We start from the raw sequence: 19,958 nt of genomic DNA, 5'->3' as shown, positions 1-19,958 counted from the left end.
CAAAGGCACCTAGTGTGGGTTTCTCCCAAAGAAAGAACTGGGTCCCTATCAGATCACCTTACAGTAAAGCATACTAGTCAACAAACCTCTTAAGATGGAGCCTTTAATCAGCTCATTAGTATCTGAAAAGACTCTAAAACAAATTGACAGCCAAGAATCAACAGAAATTTGAAAAAAAAACTCCCATTATGAAAGTTGGAGACCACAGCAAATATACAGGGTGCAAAAAACTCCATGGAAACAGACTACACAGACAGCAAAAGGAAACTTCAAAATAAAATTGTAACCAATATAATTGATATGCTGAGGAAAATAAAAGAAGTTATTAAAACTATAAAGCAGGAACAAAATGCAATTTTTAAAAGGAATATTAAGAACAAAAAAGAGTACTTTGAAATTTAACATATGGTAGCAGAAACAAAATTCCAGAAAAGGGATTAGAAGATAAGCTTGAGGAAATGTTAAAGAAATACAACAGGGGCTTCCCTGGTGGCGCAGTGGTTGAGAATCCGCCTGCCGATGCAGGAGACACGGGTTCGTGCCCTGGTCCGGGAAGATCCCACATGCCGCGGAGCAGCTAAGCCCGTGAGCCATGGCCGCTAGGCCTGCGCGTCCGGAGCCTGTGCTCCGCAACGGGAGAGGCCACAACAGTGAGAGGCCCGCATACCGCAAAAAAAAAAAAAAAAAAAAAAAAAAAAAAAAAAAAAGAAATACAACAAATAAACAATAACAATGAAAGATGGAAAATATAAGAAAATTACAGGATTAAGTCAGGAGGTCCAATATCTGAACAAAAGGAATTCCAGAAAGAGAAAATAGAGAAAAAAAGAGAGGAGGAAATTACCTAAGATTTTTCTCAGATCTGAAGGACGAAATTTCAAGATTAGGAGGACAGATTATATAAGTGTCCAACACAATGAGGGAAATAAGACCCATACCAAGTCACAATCCTGAAATTTCAGACACCAGGCATATAAAGGAAATCCTACAAACATCCAAGGTGGCAGTGGGGTGGGCGTTCAGGGGGAAAGGTGGTGGGGGGCGGGGGGCTGGAGACAGGTCACAAACAACCGATAAAAACTCGAATAAAGTTTGAGGGACAGTGATTACCAATCTAATCCATCCAATCTATCCATCAAGCATGAAAATGGGAAACTGACATTCCATACATACAGGGTCTCAAAAAACCCTCCCCAACAGAAATAGGAACACCTAGGCTCCATGAGACACAGAGGATCCTGGGGAGAATGCCCTGGTAAGACGGAGGGTTGCTCTCTGGAACCACAGTGGCACAAGCAGGACAAGAAAGCAATCAAGTCCAGACCAGAACAGGAGGATGGAGGCCTCAAAGGAAGAAACAAAATGGAACTTCTCTTTGTCTGATATTATTATCAACCCAAATTACCTTCCTGAATTTTGCTCCACTTAGAAGAATAACCTTCAAACTCTATGACAGTTCCTAGACACTTGTGCAAAAACCAAGGTGAGCCAGAGCTGAGAGAGTTCAGAAAGTGTAAAAGCAGAAAGAAGCGAAGGTTATGCCACTTAGCACCAACTAGAGCAGTCAATATTTTGACAGAGAACATTTTCAAAAGCTAGACTTCAGGATCTACTACCTAATGCTTTTGTTTTTTAATCTGTGGATTCACTCCAGCATGCCTCAGAAACCTCTCTCGCTTTCCTGTCCCTCAGCTTTTTCTATAAATCCAGCCTCTGACTCCAGCACGCCCCTTCCAAATGAACCTTCACCATGGTTTAGGCAAAAGGATATTCTTTGCTTTGATTCTGCCAGGTGGATGCCTTCCCTGTGTTCCTCTGCACATTAACTCTCCATCTATTCTTAAATCTCAACTGAAAACAGATGCCACTCCTGCCAAAACCTCTTAATTTGTCTTGGTGTAATATCTTATATGAACCATTCTTGTACATTGGTTATTATATTTTCAATTTGCCAGAAAAAAAGCATCATGCTCCTCAATAATTTTAGAACAGCTTCAAATTAGAAAACTTATATACAACCTAATAATCTCTAAGTATATTCTATGTATTAGAAATCTTTTGAAAGCAACTTTTTGCATAAGGCAACTGGAAATGTTATAGCAATTCTTCACATCACATTTTATAGAAACAGTCCGGGATCTAGTCATGATGTAATCAACATATGCTAAATCAATGAAGTTCAAGCCAAAAATTTAACAAAGATGGGGGAAAAAGATGACATGGAAAGAGCTCAATGCTGCTAAAAAAAAAAAAACAAAAGATCACTTGGGCCTATCTTCTGTTTTACCCAAACTCAACGTATTTTTGAAAGAGCACTTTGGCAAATATTACAGTACACTATCTATTACATATATAATTTATATTACATTATATTTTATGGCAATATTTAGAAGACGATAAAGAGATATGGTTATAGAGTATCAAAGGAAAAGATTCTCAAACATCTGAGATCACAAATATCTCGTATGGCATAAATACTGTTTAAGAAGCAGATTTTACTCCAAATAAATTGATAAACATAATGGATATTCCTCTAACAATAAATGTTAGACATCACCTATCTAAACTATGTTATATACACACCAAGTATTTTCACTTGGAGAGGCAGGTTAGTTTTCTCCTCATAAAATTTCAGTCTTCCAAAAATTACTGAAATTATTTCAAAGGATTTAAAAATCTATATTTTAAGGGGAAAATCAGAGCATTGAATGGAGAACAGTAAGACTATTTAGAAGGCTGTAAAATGGGTTCTAAGGAAGTTTTTAAATTCTTTATTCATAGTGGTCAATTCAGGAAGAGTTAGGTTCACACAGTTTTCTTCAAAATAACTACACAGCCACCCACATAATTTACATGCTCCTAATTTACATTTTCTCACAATTTACCCTATTTTTCAGGTCCATTAAATTTCCTTTCCCAATGTTTTAATTTCCTGTAATGTGTTCCTATGTCTCAGAGCACTCCACCCTGGCATAGTTCCTGGGTGCTGGGGTTCTACATGTGCTCCCATCCTCCACAAGCCTCCTTCATCCTGCTCTCTACCCTAGGGGGCAACCTTGCTGGCTGGCTGCTAGCTGGGTTCAGTCCCTGGGAGGTACTACTTGCAGGAGATAGGAGGGAGGGGGTGGAGAGAAATCCAGGTCATTCTCTCCCGTTGCTTCCCTGCTTCAGTGCTGTGTCTCTAGCAGAGCTGCATCCCTCCAGAATCATTAGGTCCTCATGCCACAGCTACAGCTCTCTGCAGGCTCCTCCTTCACTCCTCCATCCTTTGTTTGCTGCCTTAGGCCTGCCCTGCCCATGACTCTCTAAGATGTCTCTTGATTCAGTCTTTTAAAGTGCTGTGAACAGTTTCCTGACAGAACTCTGATACACGCCCAACCTCTAAAATACACACACTTAACACTAACTAGACAAAGACTTGAAGATCTGAACATGAGTAAGTTTCTCTAGTGACCAGTTGTAAGATTTGTCATGTTACTTATATCTTAGGGAATTTGTGAAGTAGGATGATGACACCTTCTCTAATGTGTTTTTGATAAGGATCCAGTGATACTGTATTACAGACTGTGCAGATGGTAAGCTTAAGGATGATGTTGGAAGACAGTGGAAAGCTATCACCTACCTCCACTAAGCATAAAAGATATAAGGAAAGAGTATTAGAGTTGAACTCAAAAGATCTGGGTACAAATTCTGGTTCGGCTACTTATTAGCTATGTGACTCTGGGTAAGCCACATCAACTCTACAACCAGCCATTTCCTTATCTGTTGGGTGCAGGACACGGCACTGGGGAGTTCCCACTCACTGCCCACCTCTGCACACCTAATCACAAGGCCCACTCACTCATGCTTAAAACTGTAAACTTCATGTACTGATACCTGCTTCTATCCAAACCTATGGACCACGAAGAAGAAACATCGCACCCTTTGACACACCCTTCTCAAAGATCTGAACAACATTAATGTACACTTAAGCTATTTTATATCTATACAAACTCTACCAAACAAATCAAGAATACATTCAAGAACACAGAGCACATTTTCAAATACTGTGCATATTCCAAGCCATAAAGGAAACCTCAATAAACTCCAAAGAATCACTGTATTCCAACCAAAATGGAATAAAATTAGAAATACATGATGGAAGGATAAGTTAAAATAGAAAAATCTCATACTAAGATATTGACTTTCCCTCACATTCCCTCACGTCCACCCAGACTTCTGGGATTGCAATTTCATATAGGAAGTTGAAGGAGGTCCAACCCAACACCTTCTGTTTTCTCTTTATAAAGATGTAGACGTTTGCTGAAAGTGATAGGGGAAGTGTAGTTCAGCTTGAAGGGTGCTAAGAAGGCTCTAGAGAATCGTTACAGAGAAGAGTGAACTAACCAGCGAAACAGATTTGTTGACAAAATGGAGGGACACGCCTCAGGGCTTTCAGATTGTTCTCAACAATCTTCTATACCTGTGCAGTAGCCATGTCCTTTAGGTGAGAATGATCCCACTCCCAGCTCTATCTTCCACAACTGGATGAGGGGTTCAAGGGTGAGCTTATGACTAAGTTCAGTCAAACAGAGTTCTGTTGTTCAACTCTAGGTGAAAGAGAAGCTCTAGTCTTCTGCGCAGTATGCTGTGTAGATGTGATGCTAGTTTGCTACTTTGAGATAAGCCAAGCTGAACACAAAGCCAAAATAATCAAGAGGGCAAGATCAAGAAGATCTCCAAGTAAGTAATGGAGTCAGGGGCCTAATACACTGCACCTGAAGCATACTTATCCCTGGATTTCTACATGAGCCAATGATTACTTGTATTATTTAACCTAGGTTTAGTTGGGTTTTCTGTTATTCACAACTGAAAGCATTCTAACTGATGTCATAATATATTTTACTAGGCCATATTAATGGTTTGATATAAGTATTTATAAAAGTATCTATTCTCAAGAGAGAGCTATAGTAATCAAAACAGTATGGTATTGGTATTAAAACAGACTCACAGATCAATGGAACAGAACAGAGAGACCAGAAATAAATCCACACATATATGATTAATTAATTTATATCAAAGGAGCCAAGGGTATACAAAGGAGCCGAGGCCAAAGGAGACAAGGGTATATAAAGGAGCCAAGATTCAAGGATAGTTTCTTCAATAAACGGTGTTGGGAAAACTGGACAGCCACACGAAAAAAAAAATGAAACTGGACCACTACTTATATCATACACAAAAACCAACTCAAAATGGACTATAGACTTGAACATAAGACCTGCAACTATAAAACTCCTAAAAGAAAACACAGGTGGTGAGCTGCTTGACACTGGTCTTAGCAATGACTTTTTGGATTTGATATCAAAAGCAAAGGCAACAAAAGCAAAAATAAACAAATGGGACTTTATCAAACTAAAAAGCAAAAGAAACAATCAACAAAATGAAAAGGCAACCTACCAAATGAGAAAAAATATTTTAACTCATATGTGATAAAGGGTTAGTATATAAAATACACAAAGAACTCATACAACAATCCAATTAAAAGATGGTCAGAAAATCTGAACAGACATTCTTTCCAAAGAAGTCATACACGTGGGTAAAAGGCACGTGAAAAGATGCTCAACGTCACTAATCATCAGGAAATGAAATCAAAACCACAACGAGATATCATCTTACATCTGTTAGAATGGCTATTACCAAAAAAACAAGAAATAAGTGTTGGTGAGGATGTGGAGAAAGGGAACCCTCATGCACTGTTGGTAGGAATGTAAATTGGTGCAGCCACTATGGAAAACAGTATGGAGGTTCCTCAAAAAGTTAAAAATAGAACTACCATAAGATCTAGCAATTCCACTTCTGGAAATTTATCCAAATGAAAACATTAGCTCAAAAAGATATCTGCAACTCCTTTTTCATTGCAGCATCATTTACAATAGCCAAAACATGGAAACAACTTAAGTGTTATACACACAAACAATGTAAATTATTCAACCATTAAAAAAGAAAGAAATCAACATTTGTGACAAATTGATGGACACTGAGGACATTATGCTATGAGAAACAAATCAGACAGAGAAAGACAACATATGAACTCACTTACATGTGGAATCTAAAAAAAAAAAAACTAAACTCATAGGTATCTAGTCAAGAAAGCATGTCAAGTTTAGGAGACTTACTATAATAAGTATTACAATACTATATACTAAATCAAAAGGGAGGATAATAAGAAAAGCAGCTGTCAGAAAACTGTCATTAAAATTTTTTTAAACGATATGAATAAATTGCCAAATGTCCAATGAGGAAATGTGCTGATGTCACAAGTGTTTTGGGTCCTAGTTGTTATGCATTTAGTGATGCACTCCAAACCACTAAATTCAGTAAAAATTTATGATTTGAATTTTATATATATAAAAGCCCACTTCCACACAGAGAATCTTTTGAATGCGAGGATTATATTTTTTAAAGTAAATATCTGATAATTATTCTACCAAAATTTTATTAGACAAAGTCAAATGTAAAGCATGATTACTGGATTCAAACACACACACAGTTAAAAGAACATCTGGGGGACAACTGAAGAAATCTGAATATGGGTTTCATATTTAGGATTGCCAGATAAAATATAGGATGCCAGTTAAATTTGAATTTCACACTGATATCAAATAATTTTTTAGTACATGTATGTCCCAAATATTGCATGGTACATATACATACTAAAAAACTATTCATTCTTTATCTGAAATTCAGGTTTATCTGGACATCCTATATTTTTGTTTGTTAAATCGGGTGGCCCTATTTTAGATATCATTACATCAATGTTAAGTTTCTTGGGTGTGATAATGGTAATATAGTTATTCAGGAAAAGGTCCTTGTTAGGAGATACATAATGATGTTTTTAGAGGTCAAGTGTTATGATATTGCAACTTACTTTCAGATGATTAAAGGAAAAATATTGAGAGAGAGAGAGAGAAAGAAAACAAATGTGGCAAAATGTTACCCATTTTCAAAATAAAAAGTTGTGAAAAACAAAACAAAATTTGGTAAGGTGATTAATTACTGTATTACTTATACTTTTGAACTAAGTCTAAAATTATTCTAAAAATATCTACATATTTGCATTTTAGAAAATTGCTTTCAAAACTATTCCTTTAACTTCTGCAAAGTAAACATTTGCCATCCATCATTCCAAATATTTTGATTTAATCATTCTAACTTTATCCTTTGTTCCTTATGATATTAAAATTCTAGCATTAGGGCTTCCCTGGTGGCACAGTGGTTGAGAATCCGCCTGCCGATACAGGGGACACGGGTTCGTGTCCCGGTCCAGGAAGATCCCACATGCCGCGGAGCAGCTGGGCCCGTGAGCCATAGCCACTGAGCCTGTGCGTCCAGAGCCTGTGCTCTGCAACGGGAGAGGCCACAACAGTGAGAGGCCCGCGTACAACAACAACAAAACAACAACAACAACAAAAATTCTAGCATTAAAAATAATCCAAGATGATTCTCATCAAAGTTATAAATTAAAACAGCATGTCCTCCACCTTTCTGGGTTACTGTCTACCTGCTAATCAAGTATAATTTCCATTAGGACAGTTAGATAATAAGGGTGATCCTTTAAAATAAAGAGTTGGTTTCAATTTGTTTAAAATGCAGGAATACTCCTTTTCCTGTTTCTCCTTACTCCCCTCACCATTCCATTACTAATTCCTAAAATGAGAGAGACAGTGATTCCAGCTGGAATACTGAGCATAATTACATCTTTTAAAAACAAGCATTATATCATTCTCAACATAGACCACTGTTTAATAAAAGTAGATCACTTCAGGTTTCTAAGAAGATCATTAAAACTAAAGAACTGAACTATATGTTAGCACCCACAAATTCTCTTTAAATGAAAATCTTTTCTTAAATACCATCAGCTGATTTGCAAAAGAACCCTTGTAAACTAAAGTACACCAATTTGTTCAGTTTACTAGTATAATTAAGCCTTTTAAGTATCTAAATAACTAACAAGTGTGGGGGGCAGAGTTTAAACCTCTACAACTAGCATAAGAAATGGCTCAATTTCTGATTATAACAGAATTTGAAGATGCAAATGACTTTTTAATGTTGCATGCATTCAAGCAACAAGCATTTCTAAGTATATGTGTGTCAGTGGGAGACAAATGACAGGAGGCAATTTCTTCAGCAAATCCTTCCAGTTCACTCACTCCTAACTGACATTCGAATTCTGGACTAGCTTAGGTGAAGATAAGCTAGGTGTGACCTACTCCAGTCCACCACTTGTTCAGAGGGATGTTCAGGACTTAAGCATAATTCTCAAACCTACCTGGAGTTTATCAAAAGAAGGATGTGGAAAATATTCCTCAGTCTGAACCTAGTTGAGGTTCTCAATTTGAGGGATTAAAGTGGCCTTCCAGGCTTCTCCTGGATTTTCAAAGAACTGACACTATGGAGGAAATGAGAACACAAACATGTCCACAGAGAAGCAAGTGAATATAAAAACTCACAGAGGGCTTCCCTGGTGGTGCAGTGGTTAAGAATCCACCTGCCAATGCAGGAGACACGGGTTTGAGCCCTGGTCTGGTAAGATCCCACATGCCGTGGAGCAACTAAGCCCGTGTCCCACAACTACTGAGCCTGCGCTCTAGAGCCCGCAAGCCACAACTACTGAGCCCATGTGCCACAACTACTGAAGCCTGTGTGCCTAGAGCCCATGCTCCGGAACAAGAGAAGCCACGACAATGAGAAGCCCACGCACCGCAACGAAGAGTAGCCCCTTCTCACCGCAACTACAGAAAGCCCGTGCACAGCAACGAAGACCCAACGCAACCAATAAATTAATTAATTATTTTTAAAAAACAAAAAAACTCAGAGACACCTATGCTCTCACATAGACATATGGATAGGCTCACAGCCACCAAGACAACTGCCTTCAGAGTCAGCAGAGAATTATTTTGTGAATCTTCAGTGATTGCTTTGTTATTCATTCAAATCTTCATGTTTTTTTCATTTATTCCAGAAACATGGATTGAGCATTGATCACCTACTTTGTATCAGGCAGTGAGCTAAGTTCTGCAGACCTACAAGATCCAGAAAACAGTGACATGGTATTTACTAAAGGAGCATGTGGTCACCAGGTGGGCCATGTGAGATGGGCTACAGTAAAAGGATGGGGGGACAGGCAGCCTTAACAAAGACTCAAAGGCAACAGAAGGCCCCAATCTTGTCTAACAATCTTCAAGTAGCTTCTCACAGCTGCTGCTTTTACTGCCAGCAGAGAACAAAGACAGATGAGGCTGGCAAGAGGCAGGGACCAGGCAGGCTCTCAAGGACCCTGTAGAACATGCTAATGAGTTTGTACTTTCTCTGGAGGGCACTAAGAAGCCTTAAGCAGGAGAATGGTCCAATCAGATTATCCGTTAGAAATATTATTGATACATTGTGGAGAATGCATTGAATGGGAGGAAACTGGAGGAAAAGACAACACTACCTATTACCTGCTCTGCTGACAAGCCACCCTTGCCAGGTGGAAGTGTGGTTCAGGGAGAAATACTTGTGGGGGCTTTTGGTGGTTCATCAGGGCAAAGGTAACTGAAGGAAGCTCTGTGGTGGTCTTCACTGCCAATGAAGGGACTATGGATTACCTTGAAGCTATACTTCACGCTTCTCCTGGAGAAGCTGTACATGGCTGTGGCAGTGTGGCCTGAAATGTGTGTTCAATGTTCAGGTCCTAATATCTACACATCTCCATTGGAGATGATGGCATGGATTGGAATTGCTCAGTTTTTCTTTATAATTTCTCTTGTTTCCAAATAGAGGTTTTCACTCAGTTAAAAACCAATTATAGGGACTTCCCTCGTGGTCCAGTGGGTAAGACGCCGTGTTCCCAATGCAGGGGGCCTAGGTTCGATCCCTGGTCCGGGAACTAGATCCCACATGTGTGCTGCAACTAAGAGTTCACATGCCACAACCAAAAGGTCCGCATGCTGCAACTGAAGATCCCACATGCTGCTACTAAGATCCGGTGCAGCCAAAATAAATAAATAAATATTTTTTAAAAACTGTATAAAGCAAAATCAGAATTACTATTCAACTTAAAAAAACTAATTGAAGGCAAATATCTAACTCCTGAAAAGTTTAATATTGTTAAAAGACAATATAGCTTCTTAGAGTTATCCTTAAGAGATGCCAACTTCAGGGGCTTCCCTGGTGGTGCAGTGGTTGAGAGTCTGCCTGCCAATGCAGGGGACACGGGTCCGTGCCCCGGTCCGGGAAGATCCCACATGCCGTGGAGTGGCTGGGCCCATGGGCTATGGCCGCTGAGCGTGCACGTCTGGAGCCTGTGCTCCGCAAAGGACACAACACTGAGAGGCCCGCGTACCGCAAAAAAAAAAAAAATGATATGCCAACTTCATAGAGAATCTTTAGGTACAACAAATGTGGAAGCAACTGGTGAAGAACTCCGAGCTTCAGGCTTAAATAGATTTATGGAAAAACAACTGAAAAAAAAAATCTAAACAATTTAGAACTATATTAATTGACTGGTAACTTTATAAGGAGAATGAAATCACTAGAACAGAAATCAAAATCTACCACATCCTATGGGTTTTCCAAATAAAGCAATGCCCTTCACCAAAGGGTCGGCCTCTATCTGAAAAGAGGTCTTTCCACTGCCCTTTACTCAGATTCTCACCCTTATCAGCATGCTTTCCTCCCTACTTCTTCCTCCATGTCCTCGTTGCCAGTGGATCCAAGTGAACAAGCCTTAAAATAGAGACCTGTTTTCCTTCTTCATAAATATTTTCTGCCAAGGGATTTTTCTAGTCTCCTGTCTATCCATCCTGATTTTCCTCTCTTATGTGCTGGATTTCCCCCCACCATTCCCACATCCTGAAAAGAATAAAGAATTATCTTTAGGGTTGATTCAGTCTTCACACAAGCCTACTATTGAACATTCTGAATCTGAGAAGAAACTTGAGACCTTTTTTTTTTGTCTCTCTTCAAATGTAATTTTGATTTCTCAATTTTAGTTTCAAAAACTGCTGCTATTTAAGTGATATACTTTTGCACAAATGGAAGCTTTATAGAATAATAATTCTCAGAAATGTTTTATAAAGTTTATTTAAATATTAATCTAGAGTGCATTATTTACATTTTATTATTCTCTTTAAATAGTAAATATTGAATTGAATTTGATTAACAGTCCATTATTATAGGAATAATACTGAATTTATGTAATACTGAAACTGTTACATGACCAATTCAGAAACTGGACACATTTGAAATAGCAAAGCCATTCTATATGCCAGAGCAGCAACCTATTTTAAGACAAATGTGAAAGTAACTTGAATATATTTTTAATTGATATATTTTTTTAACATGTGAAAAAGGAATTTTAAACATAGTGATATTGATCCTTCTTAGAGGCAAATGGTTAATATATATAAACTTAAATATATAAGTTTGTTGCATATATATACATTTTTAAATTTATTTATTTTTTAATTAATTAATTTTTTTTGTTTTTGAGTTGGGTCTTCGTTGCTGTGCACGGGCTTCTCATTGCAGTGGCTTCTCTTGTTGCGGAGCACAGGCTCTAGGCGTGTGGGCTTCAGTAGTTGTGGCATGCGTGCTCAGTAGTTCTGGCTCACGGGCTCTAGAGCACAGGCTCAGTAGCTGTGGTACATGGGCTTAATTGCTCTGTGGTGTGTGGGATCTTCCCGGCCCAGGGCTTGAACCAGTGTCCCCTGCATTGGCAGGCAGATTCTTAACCACTGCACCACCAGGGAAGCCCAGCACATATTTTTTATGGGATTTATGTTGTTAATTTTGATGTATATCCTTAGAACTTTGTCCTTCAAGAGTAAATGAATAGTAATTTGATTCATAAAATTTCTTTATGAGAAACAGAATTAGAAGTCTCAAGTGAAGCAATAATATGGAATAAAATTTAAATCCTTTTATTTAGAGTGCATTTTCAAAGACTGTTCCCATATGCATTTTATACCCATATGAATTTTTGTACTTAATTCACTGACCATTTCTTCCACTGAATAAGGTATTACTGAAATCACAAAACATTAACCTTAATTACACCTGTATTCTTGGCTCCACGGGGCCTAGTACATAGTGAGGACCAACTCTTCTTGTTGTTGTTGAACTGAATTTATATATGATATGAAGGGCATTCTGATAAACAAAGAGATACATTTTCTAGCTAAGCGTGATAAATTTTTCTGTAAAATGAAAAATCATTTGCTTTTCCCAGCTATACAATAGAACTTCTTTCCCCAGTGCTCACCCTGAAGATGTATTAATCTCCTAAATGACAAGAAGACATTTGGCTAATTATTTCCCCAGTATGTAAAATGGACACATTACCTGGAAAAGACAAACTCTGCTGAACATGGGGTAAGATTAAGTCCAATGTACACAGAACTCAGAAACATCTGGCATTCATGAAAAAGATTTAAGGCCAAGAAAACTCAGCTCATGAGATTTCAGAAAGAGGAAAGAAGTTTCATCACTAAAAACCTCTTACTAAGATATTCCCATGTCTTGCTGAGTACTTTTTGAGCTAATAATACCCCTTCCTCACTCAGTCTATTTGTAAGAAGCAAATGCTGAACTAGCAGAGTCTAGAATTATATTATCAGGAAGAGTTATAATTTCCTCAAAATTATTTTCTTAAATCAACTAACCTGTTGAAATATCTCACAGTTACACTTAAAAATACTTTTATTATGGAATATTATAAACACACTAAATTGGAGAAAATACTGAATACCTGGTTACCTGCCACTCAGCTTTATCAAATCTTTATATTTTGAAATATTTATTCCAAAATTTAAAAACACATTAGATAGAGTTGAAGCCCCCCCCTTTGTGCCCTTCTTGCTCAGAGTTAACAATCCTGATTTTGAAGTTTATCATCCCAACATTCCATTTTAAAAAATACGTTCTGATTTACTTATCTGTTTTTGTGGCATCTGCTAGTTATCACCCCAAAACAGACTCTTCTTTGTCCATTTTTCTACTAAGTTGTTTGATTTTTTTTTTCTATTTTTGGTAGGAGTTCTTTATACATTCTAGATATATATAGTCAATTGTTATAGTCAATCTATTAGCCAATTATTTTTGATGCAAATATTTTCTCCCAGTCTGTGGTCTGCCTTTTCACCTTTCTATGGTGCTTACTGTTGACTAGAAGTTTTAAATTTTAGTAGAGTCAAGTGTATCCAACTTTACCTTTATAATTTAAACTTTCATATCTCTTATAAGAGAGTCTTCCTTTCCCCAGGTTCACAAAGATAATCCTCTATATTTTCTTCTAGAAGTTTTAAAGTTTCACTTTAAACTTAGAACACTGACTCTATGGAATTTATGTTTATGTTCAGAGAGGTAGGTACCTAATTTTATTTCTTTTCACAAAGATCATCAATTGTCTCATCTCTGTTTACTGACTAGACCAACTTTTTCCCACTGATTTTCAGTGTCAACTCAATGGTATATCAAGCCTCCATGTATGTTCTAGACTTTCTATTTGTTCCATTTGTCTGTTTGTCTATATAATAAATCAGTGAATAGTTCTGTTGAATAGAGGCAGGTATACATAAAGGGAAGTAATGGAAAATCAGATTGGAAAGCTAGACTAAGTACAGTTCCAATAGAACCTTGAATACTATTAATGGTCTCCCACCAGCCCTCAAATCTAGTCAGGAAGCAGTTATCCATCTACAGCAGGGGTCAGCAAATTATGGCCTATAGGCTAAATCCAGTCTGACATCTGTTTTTCTAAATAAATATTTATCAGAATACATTTATTTTTGTATTATCCACGGCTACTCTGACTACAATGGCAGAACTGAATAGCTATGACAGAGATCATATGGCCCCCTAACCCTAAAAGATTTCCTACATGGTCCTTTACAGAAAATAGTTGCCAACCCCTGATCTAGAGACCTGACCAAAATCTCAGCATAGATTCCATGGCTCTAATGCCTCCTTATGGCCTACATAATTCTGCTGCCATAACCAAAGTAGTCAGTTTTGGCGGACAATGACAGATAAAATTCCTATCTCAGACATTATAAAATAGGGCTATACCCCTTTTCTTTAAATTTATTTTAAGGAATTTATACATTCTCATCTGGCAAAGGGGTGGCGGGGGAGAACTGGATGAAGGTGGTCAAAAAGTACAAACTTCTAGTTATAAGATAAATAACAGGGATGTAATGTACAACATGATTAATATAATTAACACTCATGTATGTTATATGTGAAGGTTGTTAGGACAGTGAATCCTAAGAGTTCTCATCACAAGAAAAAAGTATTTTTTTCTTTCTCTTTTATTTTGTATCTACAGGAGATGATGGATATTATGTGGTAATCATTTCATGATGCATGTAAGTCAGATCAGTATACTCTATACCTTAATTATACAGTGCTATATATCAAATATATCTCAAAACTGGAAGAAAAAACTCAAAAAAAAAAGACATTCTGATCTACATTGATGGCATAATTTTACCTTCAGAACCATGACAAAACTTAAAATGTAATTGGATACATTTGTTAATTATTCCGGAGACTGAAGCAGGCCCATTACACTCTCTCAAATTTCAGACTTTAAATGAGTCTTTGGCATGTGTTAGTTCTCAGAAAACAATGCAGTTTGACTCACTTCCTTACAAATAATGCTGTCACTGGGTTAGGACGTAATCTTTTGTTTCGGCTTTCAAAAAATTTGATACAAGAAAATATTCATTTTAAAATATTTCTGGTCTTTAATAAAGCTGTAGCTATAGATGTCTATTTCATACTCAATGTTGCTTATGATGTTCTGAAGGATAAATTACCAGGAAACAGGGAGGCTTTACCTAAATCACACTGCTCAACCTACTTCACCTATAGGAAATGCCAATTCTAAGAAGAGGAACGGAGAGTATAAGTGCTCACTTCCTTAGCTGGGGGAGAGAAGGGAGGAACTGAGGAAAAACCAGCAAACTGCCTAGTCTTGGATAAATAACTGAAGGGACACAGACAATAGGCCTCCTGCATCTCCTGAGAGAAAATTCCACAGCCCAACATTCCAGGTATCCTATTCATGGCCTCCAGATGCTAGAAGCCAGATCACAGAAAGCATCAAGACCTTATATTAGCCAGATTCAAGGCAGCGCAGGTCGTCTCTACCTGCTATATGCACTGTTCTTGGCAGAGTGAGGAGAGGTATCCAAATAAAACACATAGGTTATAAAAGGAAGTTTGAAATAATAATTTCTCATTAGGGAAAAGCAAAATTATTTTGTGGAGAGCAGGAGAAAAGAAAAAGGAATTTTGTCCCCCACTCCTCTTCCCAATTCCCAGGTTTCTCCTCCCCAGAGATGAAAAACCTGGCTGCCTGTATACACCTGATTAATGGAAACAGATTTTTCAGAGTAGCTCCACACTCTTTAATTCTCTCCCTCCATGACTCTAGAAATGCTTGATCTGGCTGTGTAAAAGTAATTCTAGTTATAGTGATTTACATGAACTACTTACTTACCATTTATGCCTAATTACCTCACAGCACAATAACAATTATGCATACATTAAATGTGTCAGATTAACCTGGCTGTAAGTTTTATTTGATAACAAAAGTAAGGTGTTCATAAATGCTTATTCTTCATAGTTTGTTGCTCATATAGCATAGTCATCTGCTCATAACTTTTTCAAATTTTTACTAGAGAAAACATTTTTATGTAGGTAGGTGAAAGCAGCCTAGTAGTCTGCCACCAATTTTTTCTCACCGACTAATAATTCTGGCATTTTGTGAAGAAGGTACATTTTATTCTAACATTATGGCTTACCCTTACAGAAAGTTTCTTAGGAGTACAATTTTTTTTAAGTCCACCAAAATGAATATTTAAACATCTGCACCAAAAACAAAATCAAATGCCCATATATGCTAACTGAAATAAGTCACAGACAAAGACAATACTGTATGTTCTCACTTACACGCAGAATTTTTAAAAAGCATAATTCATAGGATGGTGGTTACCAAGGTCTGTGGGGTAGGGGAAATGGTAAAATACTGGTCAAAGCGTACAAACTCTCAGCTATAATATGAATAAGTTCTGGGAATCATGGTGACTATAATTAACAATACAGTATTATATTATATACTTGAAAGTCATTAAAAGAATAGATCTTAAATGTTTTTACCACAAAGAGAAACAGTAATTATGTGAAGGGATATAGGTGTTAACTAACTTTATTATGGTAATCATTTTGCAATGTATACAGGTATCAAATCATCACATTGCACAGCTTAAACTTACATGTTATCTGTCAATAATATCTCAATAAAGCTGGGGGAAAAAATCAAATGTCCATGAAATTATAAACCTATTTACCAAACTCAAGAACTCTACATACTAACAAAGTTCTACTGCTGGAAAACCTAACAGTCCAAAGTTTCCTTCTCTGATAATCAGCTTATCAGTCTTTATTTTTAGAAGAAGTAGGTCTGTGGCACCTTTAGAATCTTCAAAACTAAAGCTTTTATATATGTTTTATTCAAATTACATTTGATATTTGGGTCTTTTTCAATGTTTGAAAAACAATGATTTGGTGGGCTTAAGAAACTACAGGACAAATACTATCATAAAGAGATGTCGATCCATTTACTAAACATTCATTCACATATGCATTGGGATTTAACACATATAAGCTTTCATTAGACACATTTGAAACTACCTGACTTGTCATATTTCCTCCTTACATAAGAATTACCCAATAAAACCAGGGCCTCTAGATAGAAAGTACTGCATTTACTTACTGCTAAATAGCTATCTATTTACTAGGCAAATCCAGCATAGTCAATTTATAAATCAAAGGTGGAAGTATGGGAAAATACCCTTAAGAAGAGCCAAATAATAATTTTAAAGAAAAAAAACAGGTTGTTGAATTGGCAACCAGATAAGTTAATTTAAGGAATATTTTATTAAGGAATGGAAGTTCACCAACCCCTGTAAGATGAGCCCTAGGGATGATACACAGTGGGGAGGAGGAAAAGGACTGTATTTCCAAAAGGGAGAGGGCTAGAAAGGGAATAAGATACAACAGTCATGAGAGAAATTTAACTTTCAGATAACAAAAAATGTCTGGTAAGTAAAACATCTTGTTTCCTGGCTATGACACGTAACAAAGCTGTTATTTCATTTGGAAGACCTACTGTATTGCAAACTATAATTAGGTATGCAGTACCTAAGCAATCTGTATTTTCCAAACTTTTTGCTTCTTGACTCACCCATAAATTTTGGAAACACAGGAAAAAGAGAAAAGGTTGGCCATCAAAACAGATAATTCATCATTATTTCACATAACCATTGTTCTGGATTAGCTAACACACTCTGGCTCCCACACTCACAGTCCACTTCTGAGGGAAACCGCCCCGCTCACGGGAGCCCGGGATGGCACCTTATACAGAGATCCAATCTTTGTGCTGACTAGCAGCCTCTGGAAAACTGGTGTGAAAGCTCTGCCCAAACAGGGATGAAGTGTTTGGGTGGACTGTCAGATTTTTACTCAGGAATTTAAACCACGGATACAGGAAAAGAACTGAGAAGCTGGTAGAATGCACAGAAGTGGGTAAGGGCATGGGGAAAAGGAACAAAGAGTAAGCAGATTATGTGAATGGCAGGGTTCTGGAGAATCAATGGGTATCTCCTACTACAAGTCATCAAAGCTTTCAGAGCTGCTGACACTGCTGAAAGCTGGCACAGACTCTGTGAGGCCTGGCTGAGTGATGGAGATGCCCTTCATTGCTATTTTCTTATGTAATCTTATTCTACATCTCCATTTCTCTCTCAAACCTAAATAATTCTCTATTCCTTTTAACCAAAAGATGTTAACACAATGGCAGCCTTTTCCTGATATAAAAATAAAACTATTTCATTACACTCTGAAGTGCTTTTTAAAACATAAAATTACTTTCAGTAGAGTTTTTAAATAAAGTACTACTAACATTGTTATATAATACCTTTCTTATAAAGATCTTATAATAAAAGAATATTTGTGTAGGGGGTTGGGGGGAGGAGGTTTGGTCAGTCAGTTAAAGGAAAAGTAGTTTCTTAGGTTGAACAATATTCTAACTCTTATAACTATTAATACCCCTCATGATTTGAGGATGACACCACTGATGACAATGGCTTCTACAGCAGGATAGGAATGGGAGTTTTCCTGGTGTCTCAGAATTTCAGCAAAAACTCAAAGCTGAGGACAAGGGGAGACAGGTCCCCCTACACACTAAAGAGAGGCACTAATTGTATCCATGCAGGAATTACTTAAAAAAAGAAAAACAAAGTCAAAAAACAGCCCTAAAACCAAAGTAATCAAGGTAGAAAGTTGTTAGCTGGGTAAAGAATTCTGTGGCATTTCCCCCAGATGAACCTCATGCCAAGTGCAGGGGGTCTCCAAGAGAAACATCCAAGGAGATTAGCATTAAGGAAAAAATGGGCTGGATACTCATTTAGGTGAGAAAATCTACAGACAGCTACCAAAGCAGGGTGTGAAAGAATTCATGGAAGAACTTGACACGTGTCTCCAGGAGTATAGGGGTGCACAGGACAAAGACAGACACTGGTGCTTGCTTCCTATTTCTGCAGAAGTCCAAGGGCAGGAGACTGACTGAAGCTGCCCATGCAGATGGGGTTGGAGAAATGAGATGTTATACTTCCCGTGGCCTAAGTAGATGCCATAAAGGTGACCTGGTTAGCACTGTCCTGATAGGACCCCCCCTAAGAAGGCTAAGTGCAAGGGCATGGCCGTCTCAGCCCCATGTAGTGGTGTGAGGTGTTCCGTTGGAGTCCTAAGAGGTCAGTCACAGAGTGGAGCAGCAGGGAGGTCCTCATGGGAGTCCTGAAGAATCCACCCAGTGCCCCTCACAGAAAGCTAGCATGTCAGCATCTACCACACAAAAGGCCCTTAACTGGTCACTTAAGACTCTGCTGTTTCACTCTAGTCTTCTATCCCCCTCATTCTGACCCTAGAGAAGCCAAGCGAGCAGAGAGAGGAGAAGAGAGAGAGAAGAACAAGTCACTCCCTCTTCTCTGCTGCTGATCCTGGGCCAGGCCTAACCCTAGAGGGAGAGAGAAGCTTTGAAATGCATACAAGTTTTCACTTTGACTGGTATTTAGGGTTTTTTTTTTTAAATACCTCAGTATGAAGCTATTTGAATCCCCCTGAAGGTGAAAGAAAGCTATGGAACATCAAGAGGTCAGAAATGGGGATCCAACAGAGCTTGTTTAAAGGAACTGGTAGGAAATTTTCAGGCTCTTTCATCATTGTACCCAACTGCATTTAATCCATTTTTAAAATGCTTACATTTTTAACTGTTCAATCTTTAATGTCACACAAACCTTACCTTAGAAAAGAGGCCTTCTGCCTCTATACTGTATCCTTTAAGGTCCTCATGTAATTCCTGCAAACACTGTATGACTCTTCTTTGATGTTCATCGTCCTTTAGCTCATGAGCTTTGATCAGAAAGTCATAGTGGTCCAGTGGTCCATGGCAAATAGCTAAAGCTTTTGAATAAACCTCTGTAGCAGCAGTTGGAGACATACTCTTGGCTGTCTGAACTGTATAGGCTATAAACAAAAATATATATAAAATTTTAGACTTTCTGAAATGAAGATATTTCATAGTGCTCTACATTATTTCTTAATGGCCACATTAAAACTTTTAACCAGTTATAATTGTATATATTTGAGCAGTTGTTGTAAATATCACTTTGATGAAAATAATAGTATAAAACACATTTTGTAACATAAATATATTTATAAATGTCTTAGTTTAACAAACCCCAAACTCATAAGCTATCACAACAACCCCTCTTCCAGGAAGAATGGAATGTCTGTCTGCTTTGCCTCCACTCCAATGAATGAGCCACCTGGGTTCATCACATCCTTCCTCACAGCAGGGGTGGTACCTTTCT

General features: G+C 37.6%; 1 protein-coding gene across 3 annotated transcripts in view; it reads right to left on the bottom strand.

Moving 5' to 3' along the window:
* Positions 1–19,958, bottom strand: part of AFG1L (AFG1 like ATPase) — a 201,286-nt gene that overhangs the window by 143,394 nt on the left and 37,934 nt on the right. For all 3 annotated transcript variants that reach the window (XM_059083931.2, XM_059083932.2, XM_067011566.1), the window contains exon 2: positions 19,388–19,611. In XM_059083931.2, coding sequence (XP_058939914.1) covers positions 19,388–19,611 — 224 coding nt within the window. The remainder of the gene's footprint in view (positions 1–19,387; positions 19,612–19,958) is intronic.

This window comes from Kogia breviceps, chromosome 13 (genome assembly GCF_026419965.1).
Source record: "Kogia breviceps isolate mKogBre1 chromosome 13, mKogBre1 haplotype 1, whole genome shotgun sequence".
In the NCBI taxonomy this organism is placed as follows: Eukaryota; Metazoa; Chordata; class Mammalia; order Artiodactyla; family Physeteridae; genus Kogia; species Kogia breviceps.
Note: the sequence above shows the minus strand (reverse complement) of the source record. Positions and strands in the feature narration are given on the sequence as shown.